Source organism: Macaca mulatta, chromosome 14 (assembly GCF_049350105.2).
Source record: "Macaca mulatta isolate MMU2019108-1 chromosome 14, T2T-MMU8v2.0, whole genome shotgun sequence".
Taxonomy (NCBI): domain Eukaryota; kingdom Metazoa; phylum Chordata; class Mammalia; order Primates; family Cercopithecidae; genus Macaca; species Macaca mulatta.
In genome coordinates, this window is record NC_133419.1 from 11,637,048 (window position 1) to 11,649,005 (window position 11,958).

Below are 11,958 nucleotides of genomic sequence, written 5' to 3' on the forward strand. Positions count from 1 at the left end.
CCTCGTGGTTACACACACAGGGTGACTGTGAAACCGCCTTTGCAAAAATTACAACTGAGGAAATTAGGACAGTGAAAGAGATCAGACCTAACCGACTCCATCTTGCTTCTAACCTTTAAGCTGTCCTTGTTCATTCCTGGGCATAGGCCTGAACTAACTTTGGGAAAGAATTCCGTTCATGTTTTGACTCTGAAACAAAATTGATAATAGCTATTTCCCTAAAAAAAACAAAAAAACAAAAAAACCCGTTGTTGCCTGTGGACCAGTCTGCCTTTGCAGGACTAACAAATTAGCTACAAGATTAGAAATTTAGTTTAGGGGTCATGCAACCTCTGGCTCCGAGAGTCTGAGCCTCCCTAGATTGCTCCTGCAGATAACATCACTATTGTAAAATCTTTTTTTTTTGAAACGGAGTCTCGCTCTGCTACCCAGGCTGGAGTGCAGTGGCGCGATCTCAGCTCACTGCAAGTTCCGCCTCCCGGGTTTACGCCATTCTCCTGCCTCAGCCTCCCGAGTAGCTGGGACTACAGGCGCCCACAACCGCGCCCGGCTAATTTTTTGTATTTTCAGTAGAGACGGGGTTTCACCGTGTTCGCCAGGGTGGTCTCCATCTTCTGACCTCGTGATCCGCCCGCCTCGGCCTCCCAAAGTGCTGGGATTACAGGCATGAGCCACCGCGCCTGGCCACTATTGTAAAATCTAAGATCAGTGTTTGAGATATTTTGCAGATCCTGCACTCGATGGATCAGCTGACACCACCCAGACTGGTAATCTGGCTCAACCATTTCTGCCATCCTACCCAGGAACAGAAGACAGCAAGAAAACCACACTTCCACCCTCTACGATTCCATCTCCAACCTGACCAATCAGCACTCCCCACCTCCCAAGCCCCTACCCGCCAAATTATCTTCGAAAACAGAGATCCCGCCGGGCGCGGTGGCTCAAGCCTGTAATCCCAGCACTTTGGGAGGCCGAGATGGGCGGATCACGAGGTCAGGAGATCGAGACCATCCTGGCTAACACGGTGAAACCCCGTCTCTACTAAAAATACAAAAAACTAGCCGGGCGAGGTGGCGGCACCTGTAGTCCCAGCTACTCGGGAGGCTGAGGCAGGAGAATGGCGCAAACCCGGGAGGCGGAGCTTGCAGTGAGCTGAGATCCGGCCACTGCACTCCAGCCTGGGCGACAGAGCGAGACTCCGTCTCAAAAAAAAAAAAAAAAAAAAAAGAAAACAAAGATCCCCCAAATGCTCAGGCAGACTGATTTCAGTAATAATAAAACTCCAGTCTCCCACACACCCGGCTCTGTGTGAATTACTCCTTCTCCACTGGAAGTCCCCTATCTTGATAAATTGCCTCTGTCTAGGCAGCCAGCACGGTGAACCCACTGGGCAGTTACAGCTGTGGCCATATAACTGCAGGTATTTTAGGAGTTAACTAGACTCTTGTGATAAACTGGGAATCCATTCACCTAATGGGGGAACAAATCTGAGTTCCAAACCCCCGGTTTATCAATTCCCAAGCTGGCAACAATTCCCATGCTAGCTTAGCTGAATATATTTTCAGATTTTATTTTATTTTATTTTATTTTTGAGATAGAGTTTTGTTCTTGTTGCCCAGGCTGGAGTGCAATGGTGCGATCTTGGCCCACTGCAAATTCTGCCTCCCAGATTCAAGTGATTCTCCTGCCTTAGCCTCCCAAGTAGCTGGGATTACAGGCATGCACCTCCATGAGCGGCTAATTTTGTGTTTTTAGTAGAGACCGGGTTTCTCCATGTTGGTCAGGCTGGTCTTGAACTCCCGACCTCCGGTGATCCGCCCGCCTCAGCCTCCCAAAGTGCTGAGATTACAGGTGTGAGCCACCGCGCCCAGCCTATTTTCAGATTTTTTTTTTGCATGTACTATAGCTTTATAATGTTAGTTTGCTCATGGAAATGTGTTGGGTGGCTAACTACTGATGATTCATCCTCACATTATCCCCGTGTGCCTGTTGGTGTATTCTGAAAGTGGTTGGGAGGAACATCCCCTAATTACATGTTTCTGAATGCATTGTTTGTGTGGCCTCATCATCAATAAAGCTTCTCTTTATCGTCTATCTGAAGCCATTTTGAGAGGCAGTCACCCCTACGGTGATTACTGCCCACAAATCCCTTGGCATTCGAAAACAGCAGGCCTTGCATCAGCTGCAAACTAGACATAATTTTATCCATATCATCGTGATAAGGCTGATGAAGGCTGGTTTTGCTTCTTCTTCCTGCCTCGTGAGTCATTTGCAGATATTTCTGTCAGGCTAACCTCAACTGTCTTGCATGTACAACAGCAGCTTTCCTGCTAATCAATTAGTCCAGGCACATTGACACAAGCCCCCGGATTTTGCAACATGATGGCGGTGTTTGATAATTACCATTCTGCTTTAGGTTTCCTCCAGAGTATGTTTCCTTTGGTTGCAGGTTTCAGGGGTAATAGATACTTTCAAAAAAGTTTTTCACTCAGATTCAGTTTTCTTGACAACATGATCAAGAAATGTGGTCTTTTCCTCCCATGGGTTCCTCAAAGGTATGAATGCTAAAATTACTATCATGCTAAAAATACATTTGTTATTTTTAATCTTTTTTTTTTTTTTTTGCTTTGATGAGTTTTGTTTGTTTTTTGCTTTTGTTTTTGTTTTTGTTTTTTTGAGACAAGGTCTTGCTCAGTCACCCCAGGCTGGAGTGCAGTGCTGAGATCTCAGCTCACTGCAACCTCTGTCTCCTGGGCTCAAGTGATCCTCCCACCTCAACCTCCTGAGTAGCTGGGATTACAGGCATGCGCCACCACACCCAGATAATTTTTGTAGGTTTTGTTTTTTTGTAGAGGCGGAGGTATCACTATATTGTCCAGACTGGTCTTGACTCCTGGACTCAGGCTATCTGCCAGCCTTAGACTACCAAAATGCTGGGATTACCAGCACTTTGGGAGGCCGAGGAGGATGGATCACCTGAGGTCAGGAGTTTGAGACCAGCCTGGCCAACATGGTGAAACCCTGAAATACAAAAATTAACTGGGCGTGGTGGCAGACACCTGTAATCCCAGTTACTTGGGAGGCTGAGACAGGAGAATTGCTTGAACCCAGGAGGCAGAGGTTGCACTGAGCTGAGATTGCACTGCTGCACTGCAGCCTGGGCAACAAGGAGAGAAACTCCGTTTAAAAAAAAAAAATTGCTGGTATTGCAGGATTACAGGCATGACCCATTGTGCCCAGCTTTGATGAGTTATGTTTTCAGTTTTTTCTTCACACAGCTTGTGCCTAATGCCTCCCAAAGGCAGGAATGCTTATAGTCATACATTGGCCTCCCTGTGTTTTGGAGCTTAGCATATTCATAGTGAAAATGGCTGATTGTATAATTATGTATTTATACAAAACGGGGGGGGGCATACTTTTTCTTTCTCTCCTCCTCCTCCTCCTTCAAATGTAAAAATCATTCTTAGCTTAAGGTTTGTTTAAAAACTGGCCACAGGCTGGGCGCGGTGGCTCACGCCTGTAATCTCAGCACTTTGGGATGCTGAAGCGGTTGGATCACCTGAGGTCAGGAGTTTGAGACCAGCCTGACCAATATGGTGAGACCCCGTCTCTACTAAGAATACAAAAAAAAAAAAAAAAAAAAAGAAAAATGGCCAGGCACGGTGGCTCATGCCTGTAATCCCAACACTTTGGGAGGCTGAGGTGGGTGGATCACCTGAGGTCGGGAGTTCAAGACCAGCCTGACCAACATGGTGAAAACTGTCTCTACTAAAAATACAAAATTAGCCAGGTGTGGTGGCGTGTGCCTGTAATCCCAGCTACTTGGCAGGCTGAGGCAGGAGAATCGCTTGAACCCGGGAGGTGGAGGTTGCAGTGAGCTGAGATTGTGCCACTGCACTCCACCCTGGGCCACAGAGTGACATTCCGTCTCAAAAAAAAAAAAAAAAAAAAAAAGAAAAGAAAAAAAATTAGGCTATAGCCTGAGCTTTGCCTGCCGGCCATAGTCTATAGACCCATGCTATAATACACGAGTAACTGGTGTTAGTAACTACAGTTACATACAGTAACTGGTGTGAGTAACACAGATAGAAAAGAATCCGGTGAACGGTGCCTTCATTTCTCGAATTTCCTGCTTTGTGTCAACATGCATCACTCAGATATGTGCTCTTCCTGTGGTTGCAATCAGTTTATCTTTGCATTCTGCTGTTTTAAAATTTAACGCCCATTTCTGTGGATTGGCATAGCTCACATTCTTGTGAATCACCCACAGTGATTCCTGAAGTGTCGTCCCCAGCCTCAAGCCTCTCTGCACTGTAATTGTGCTTCTTATCCTCAGATACCTGCCTTGCATTGGCCCTGGGTAAATGTTTCTCTTGGCTGTGAATAGGCAATTAAAATTCTGAGCCTTTTATGGCTCTGGATGCTTATCCCATGGAACAATACTCACCCAGGCGGATGGCCCACCAACGCAAAGGTATGTGCTTTAGGTTAGGATGACCTGGTGAAGGAGAATGTGATGCCTCAGCAGGGAGGGAGTGGGGGAGGAGAGGGAGCCGGGCAGCCCCCATCAAGGCCCCACCCGAAGCAAGGAATCTCTTTTGGAGTTGCCAGTCCCCCGACCTGCTCTGGAATTTTTACAATCAGAGCCCCTCCTCCGTGGCTGACAATGAAGGGCATGATGGCTTTCTAGTTTGTGTGCGAGAGTGTGTGTTTGGGGGTGTGTGGACTTTGCTCATCACCATCATTTGGATTTTTGGCTCTGGGGATCCCACCAGAGCCAAAAATTGGGGCACAGGCTCTGGAATCTGGGTTGTGAGGAGTAATTGAGAGATTGCGAAAGCGCCTGCCAGCACCTAAACAATCAATATGGGTTATTGGGTTGTGGTTTTTGCCTGGGGACTTTAAAAACCGGGCAGGCGGAGGTCAAAGGCCGGCCCTGCCAGCTCCCCACGGTCTTCTCCACCTTTGGGGCTGTCTCAAGTTCTAGATTCCGCGGGCCTCACCCTTGAAATCATCTGGGAATGGAATTATTGCTAATCCCAAAAGGGCTGACACACCACTCCCTGGCAGGGTTCCACTGGGTGGCAACATGATTTGTGTGACTGCCCCTGTTTTCCCTCAGAATTTGGATTTTAAAACTTTCGAAATACGAGATTTTTATTATATATATATATTTATTATTATTATTATTATTATTTTTGGAGTGCAGTGGCGCGATCTCAGCTCACTGCAACCTCCCAGGCTGGAGTGCAGTGGCGCGACCTCGATCTCGGCTCACTGCAACCTCCGCCTCCCGGGTTCAAGCGATTCTCCTGCCTCAGCTTCCCAAGCAGCTGGGACTACAGGCGCGCGCTACCACGCCCAGGGCTAATTTTGTATTTTTAGTAGAGATGGGGTTTCACCATGTTGGCCAGGCTGGTCTTGAACTCCTGACCTCAGGTGATCCACCCACCTCAGCCTCCCAAAGTGCTGGGATTACAGGAGTGAGCCACCGTGCCCGGCCGAGATTTTAAAAATTATACGGATGACACCAGATCCCCAGAGCCGGACCTCTGGGTGCCTCAGCCCCGACAGCGCGTTCACACAGGGACCCTGTGGAGGACGCTGCCCCCTTGTGGTGGCGGCGCACCAGGCCTGCCGGACTACGTTGCCCCATGGAGGGGCCCGGACTGGCGAGCTCTATCTCTAACCAGCTGCCTCCTTCTGTGCCCTCTGCCGACGCCCCTCCGATTCCTCAGCCCCTCTGCAGTCCTCCACCTTTTTCTTTCTTTCCTTTTGAGACAGGGTCTCACCCTTGTCACCCAGGCTGGAGTGCAGTGGCACGATCATAGCTCACTGCAGCCTGGAACTCCTGCGCTCAAGAGATCCTCCTGCCTCAGCCTCCAGAGTAGCCAGGTCTACAGGCATGCGTTGCCAGACTCCGCTAATTTATTTTTAGTTTTGTAGAGAGACGGAGTCTCACTCTGTTGCCAGGCTGGTCTTGAACTCCTGGGCTCAAGCCATCCTCCCATCTCTGCCTCCCAAAGTGCTGGGATTACAGGCATGAGCCAGCCTAGCCAATCCTCCACTTCTGTTTAGGTGCTGTGGGTAATGTGGCCCAGCAGGGGGCTGGCTGCCATGAAACTGGCCGGGGATTCGGGGATCTTCATATCCACATGGATGCATCTTTAGGATGAGTTCTATTCTTTGCACATTTTGCTATAGAGCAATTTTAAAAACCAATCAGCCACACTTTTTTTTTTTTTTTTTTTTGAGATGGAGTTTCACTCTTGTTGTCCAGGCTGGAGTGCAGTGTCACGATCTTGGCTCACTGCAACTTCTGCCTCCCAGGTCAAGTGATTCTCCTGCCTCAGCCACCCGAGTAGCTGGGATTACAGGCACGCACCACCATGTCTGGCTAATTTTTTGTATATTTAGTAGAGACGGGGTTTCACCATGTTGGCCAGGCTGGTCTCGAACTCCTGACCTCAGGTGATCCACCTGCCTCGGCCTCTCAAAGTCCTGGGATTACAGGCATGAGCTACAGTGCCTGGCCATCAGCCACACTTTTTGAGCAGCCAGGGCTGTGTGGCTGGTACAAAGGCCTTAAGGTTTGAAAGGGGCTTGGCTCTTTTTAAAAACTGAGGGCAGGGAAGGTGGGGGTGTGTGTGGGGACTGAGCAGAATGAGGGAGCCATGGGAAGGAGGGGTACAGGAAAGACTGGTGAGGGGCCACCATCGTCAGGGTTTAGAATTTTACAATAAGAGCCCTGGAAAACTTTGAAGGATGGGGAGGGACTTTGCACTTGAGAATAATTCCTTTGGATTGCTGGAGAGGGGATTGTGGGGGCCCTGGAGTCTGGCTGGGAGCCAGAGAGGAGGCCCTGGGGGCTGTACAGGCAGGTATGGGGGTGTTGCCTATGGACTTGGAGTGAAGGATTCCAGAGGCCCTATAGAGGTAGCCTGGGTTGGCTAGAGAAGGAAGGATCGCGGATGTTCCTCAGGCTGGTGCAGCCCAGCGGGGAGAATGGAGCTACAACTCATTGAGATAGGAACAGACTGGGGCAGGGATCACTGGTTCTGTTGGACAAGTGGAGTCTGTGATGTTGAGTAAATGGTCTGATATAAGGGGAGGGGGCTTGAGTTCTGTTGGAGGCAGAAACCTAGAGGAAGGAGCTTTGGAAGAGCCCAGAGATTTCTGCTGGGATCCAAGAGCAGAGCTTGTCTGCTTTCCTTTTGTCCTGGCTCACCTCACCCAGACAGGGGCAGACCCCCACCATAACAAGGAGACCAAAAAGACACAGGGGGCACAAAAGTGAGATGCCTGTGGTTTATTGAAGGGAGCAAGGCCGGTAGGCGTGGACTCAAAGCACGGCAGCGGCAGGGGCTGGAGCAGTTGGGGATCTTCGGCTTCTAAATCCTAATTACACAGTAAGCTTTTGTCTATTTTTTCCTGAAACAAATAAACAAAGAAAGAAACAAACAGAAAAGCTCAACACAACAGTGAATGAATTGCATAGTTAGGCAGAGATGATGAGCCATAGAAACTTTAACATCAACCGAGAGGTGCAGTCAACTCTAGGAGGAACTGAGGTAGTAAGGGCTTGGATTGTTTCTCAAAAGCCTCTTGAAAAATAGTAAGAGGAGGCTGGGCGCGGTGGCTCACGCCTGTAATCCCAGCACTTTGGGAGGCTGAGGCGGGTGGATCACCTGAGGTCAGGAGTTCGAGACCAGCCTGGCAAACATGGTGAAATCCTGTCGCTACAAAAATACAAAAATTAGCTGGGCATGATGGCGGGTGCCTGTAATCCCAGCTGCTTGGGAGGCTGAGGCCGGAGAATCGCTTGAACCTGGGAGGCGGAGGTTGCAGTGAGCCAAGATCGTGCCATTGCAACTTAGCCTGGGCGACAGAGCAAGACTCTGTTTCAAAAAAGATCACTGTGCTGCCTGCCTGGGGACAGTGGCACTGTGACTCTCCTCTCTGGATTAGAAACAGGTCTGAAAACTGGGGCAACCCTGCAGCCCCATTAGGAGAAGCCACTTCTAACCAGTGTGAAGTGAAGGGCGCTGGTTACCATGAGCTTAATGATGCTGTCTCTGGCCTTTGCGGGGAGGGTGTCCACCAGCTTCTTCAGCTGAGCCCCTGCCTCACTCATGTCTTGATCAGGGCTGAAAAATCCCATGGCAGCCTCAAAACTGGAGGGTGTGTCCAGGAACAGGGATTCAATGACACGCAGAAAGTTCGGGCAGATCTCTGCGGAAGCTGCAACACAGAGAAGAGAAGGCATATGTCTCCAGGCCCCTTTCCAAGCTGGCTAGCTCTCTGGCTGGGTCTGCCCGGATGCAAACAGCCAGGCCCATCAGCGGGAGATAGCACCCTTGTCATCGATGGGCTAGAGTGTGAGATCTGCTGGTGCTCTAAGAGGTTGCCTATTGGGTGCTGTGCGAATACTTTCTGGATTACGGCCAGCTTTTTGTGGATTGCCCGAGTCTTCCTTGGATTTCTTGGATTGAGGTGAGCAAGGTGCCACTTTTCTTTCTGTTAGAGGTCAAGGCAGAGTATTGATAACAGAAGCTGCTGGCCTGATTTGTTAATGCCGTGTGGAGGCTGGGAAGAGGCCACTGAGGGTTTTGTTACCCGCCGGAAACTTGCCTCTCCTCAGTGGCTAGGGATGCCCTGAGCCATGCTTCACTGCGGGCATGTGACAAATTCAGGCTCTGGCAGGAAGAAGCGATTGTAAGCCGGGTGCGGTGGCTCACACCTGTAATCCCAGCACTTTGGGAGGCCGAGGCGGGCGGACCACGAGGTCAGGAGTTCCAGACCAGCCTGGCCAACATGGTGAAACCCTGTCTCTACTAAAAATACAAAATATTAGCTGGGCATGGTGCTGGGTGCCTATAATCCTAGCTACTTGGGAGGCTGAGGCAGGAGAATCACTTGAAGCCGGGAGGAAGAAGTTGCAGTGAGCCGAGATCTCGTCACTGTACTCCAGTCTGGGCAACAGAGTGAGACTCTGTCTCAAAAAAAAAAAAAAAAAGGAAGAAGCCATTGTGATTGTACCAGCCAAACATGGGCCTCCCAACCTGGCCGGGAAGTGTGGCACACTCAGCTCATGGACAGAGCAGCCACTTGTACCGCTGCATTCCCTTCCACACAGAGCTTCAAGACTGTGTTTTCTTCTCAGGTCCTTACAATCAGGAACATGGGGGAAAGTCACCATTTTCTACCCCCTGCTTGCCTCCATCTTCCCAGTGAGTCTTAAATCCCTTGTCCTTGAATTCTCTGCCTCCCGTACAAATTTGCCTTCCCTCCTCCGACTCCAGGGCCTCTCTAGAAAGGGCCACTCTAAGTCAGACCCTCTCCAGAACTTAGGTCCTTGCTTTGTAACTTACTATGTCACCAGGCAAGTCACTCTGTCTTTCCGTAGCTCAGTTTTCTCATCTGTAAAATGGGAACAATATCCCTACTTCATTTTATTTTTTATTTTTTAAATTTTAATTTAATTTTATTTTTATTTATTTATTTGTTTTGAGACGGAGTCTCGCTCTATTGCCCAGGCTGGAGTGCAGTGGCGCCGTCTCGGCTCACTGCAACCTCTGCCTCCCAGGTTCAGTGATCCTCCTGCCTCAGCCTCCCAAGTAGCTGGGACTACAGGTATGCATCACCATGGCTGGCTAATTTTTGTATTTTTAGTAGAGACAGGGTTTCACCATGTTGGCCAGGTTGGTCCTGAACTCCTGACCTCAAATGAGTTGGCCTCCCAAAGTGCTAGGATTACAGGCGTGAGCCACTGTGCCTGGCCCAGTATCCTTACTTCATAGAGTTGTTGTAAGAATGAAAAGAGAGGCCAGGTGTAGTGGCTCACGCCTAATCGCAGCACTTTGGGAGGCCTAGGCGGGCGGATCATGAGGTCAAGAGATCGAGACCATCCTGGCCAACATGGTGAAACCTTGTCTCTACTAAAAATACAAAAATTAGCTGGGCACAGTGGTGCGTGCCTGTAATCCCAGCTACTTGGGAGGCTGAGGCAGGAGAATCGCTTGAGCCCGGGAGGCGGAGGTTGCAGTGAGTGAACTGAGAGTGTGCCACTGCACTCCAGCCTGGCAACAGAGCTAGACTCCATCTCAAAAAAAAGAAAAAAGAAAAGAGATACTATGTGAAAGGGTGACAGTGATTGTCACATTGCGTGAAGTGTTAAATATTGTATGTGTGCGCACACAAATAGACAAATGAAATGCATCTGACCCACCCCTTAACATGTTTCAGAACTATCTTGCTCAGCCACCCACCTCTGTACGCAGACAGCACTGAGATCTAATTAATACACATTTCAGTCCAAGATGATGTCATTTTCTCTGAAAAACAAATAAGCCTTGCTGCAAAATAGTTGTTCCTACTGCTTCTTGGTTTGGGTTTTCTAACTCCCCAGTGTCATAAAACTTATCTCCATGGGTGCTGTGAAGCTTTCCAAGTGAATTAATTGGAGTTTATTTATTAAAAAACAACAACAACATTTTCAGACGAGAATGGAAGAGGCTGATGCAGAGTGAAAAACAGAGTTAGATAACCCAGTTCTCCAAAGACGGGGGATCTTGGAGAGAGGTGTGATCCTTCCTTCCTTCCTTTCTCCCCTCTCTCCCTCTCTCCCTCTCTCTGTCCACCCCTCTTTCCCCCACAATTCTTTTCCTTTTAATGACAGCAGCAACTACTCAGAGACTCCTAATCCCTTTTGCAGAGGACAGAAATGTTTAGAAAACTCCACTCTGGGTTGGCAGTTCCCCAAAGGGAAGATCTCTTTCTGGAATATTCTTCTGTGCCCAGAATGAGAGACCTTGTCTTGGGTTGGGTTTCTTTTGGGGTCATGAGTCCCTGCAGCTCCCCTTCCAGTGACTTCAGCTGTCAGCATGGAGTGGAGACCCCAGACTTGGAGGCTGCACCAAGTTCTCGGCATCTTGGGGTGTGTCCAGGTCTGGGAGGAGGGCCTCATTATTCCTATGCTGGATGCACTCATCTTTATGAGGTGTCCTCCACCCCTCCCTCCAGCCTATTCCATTCCCTGGGATTCTGAGGGTTGCTGGATATGGAAGATGGGACCCTTTTTATGCTTCCTCACAGCCTGGGGCTCTCTCCAAGTTCCCAAGATGAACTTGCTCACCAGACCCAGTTTTCTGAGACTCAGCATGCCCAGGTCCTCCCAGCGGCTACAGAGCAGACACGGGCAGCTCACCCCTTCTTCTGAGCAAAACTGGGTGGTCCTGAGAGTTCCTAAGTCCAGGAGGGAGGGAAGGGACTCTGAGCACTCACCGGAGCTGCAGTAGAGAGCCAGCGTGACCAGGGGGAGGGTGACAGCAAGTTTCATGGTGGAGGCGGGGGATGCTCTGGCCCATCAATGATTCCGTCTCTGAGACTGGTGGGCTAGTAGGAGACATGCCCAGCAAGGTGCTTTTTATATGCTCCAGGCGGCAGCGCCCAGATGGGGAAGGGTAGGGCAAGGGCTCTACGTAAGATACCGCACTATTTGCTTGGGCATTGGCTCGGCGGAATAGGTAAATATTCCCGTTTCTCAACTCAGTTTCTGTCCCCATTGAAACTGAGCTCACACAATGGGCCCCTTGGGGGTGGAGTGCCGAGCCATGCCTGAAGGCAGTGAAGGGAACCCATGTCAGAGGATGGGGAAACCCAGCTGCCTGTGTCAGTCACTGAACCTGGGCACTGGGGCAGTCCAGGTCAAGAGAAGCAATTGTGGAGCCCACCTGGAGAAACTGAGGCCCAAGGTCCCTCCCAAGTGGCAGGGAGAGGACTAGGACTAGGACTTAGGATGCTGACACTCCACTGGGCTCTTTCATAGGCTCCCCTCTGAGGAGGGCGACTGAACCTTAAGCCAGGAAAGTGACATGGTTCGGAGCATTGCCGTGGTCAGACTTGGGGGGGCCCTGGACTGTTGAACAAAAGGGACCCTTCCAGAATTCCCATCAGAAA

General features: G+C 49.8%; 1 protein-coding gene across 1 annotated transcript; it reads right to left on the reverse strand.

The window, feature by feature from the left end:
• Window positions 1-7,294: 7,294 nt before the first annotated feature.
• SCGB1A1 (secretoglobin family 1A member 1) lies at window positions 7,295-11,447 on the reverse strand. The gene is made up of 3 exons (XM_001116505.5): window positions 11,284-11,447; window positions 8,054-8,241; window positions 7,295-7,431 (listed from the first exon to the last, which is right to left on the reverse strand). The coding sequence occupies exons 1-3, from the start codon at window positions 11,336-11,338 to the stop codon at window positions 7,399-7,401; spliced, it is 276 nt and encodes a 91-aa protein (XP_001116505.2). The 5' UTR covers window positions 11,339-11,447; the 3' UTR covers window positions 7,295-7,398.
• Between the last annotated feature and the right edge of the window lie 511 nt (window positions 11,448-11,958).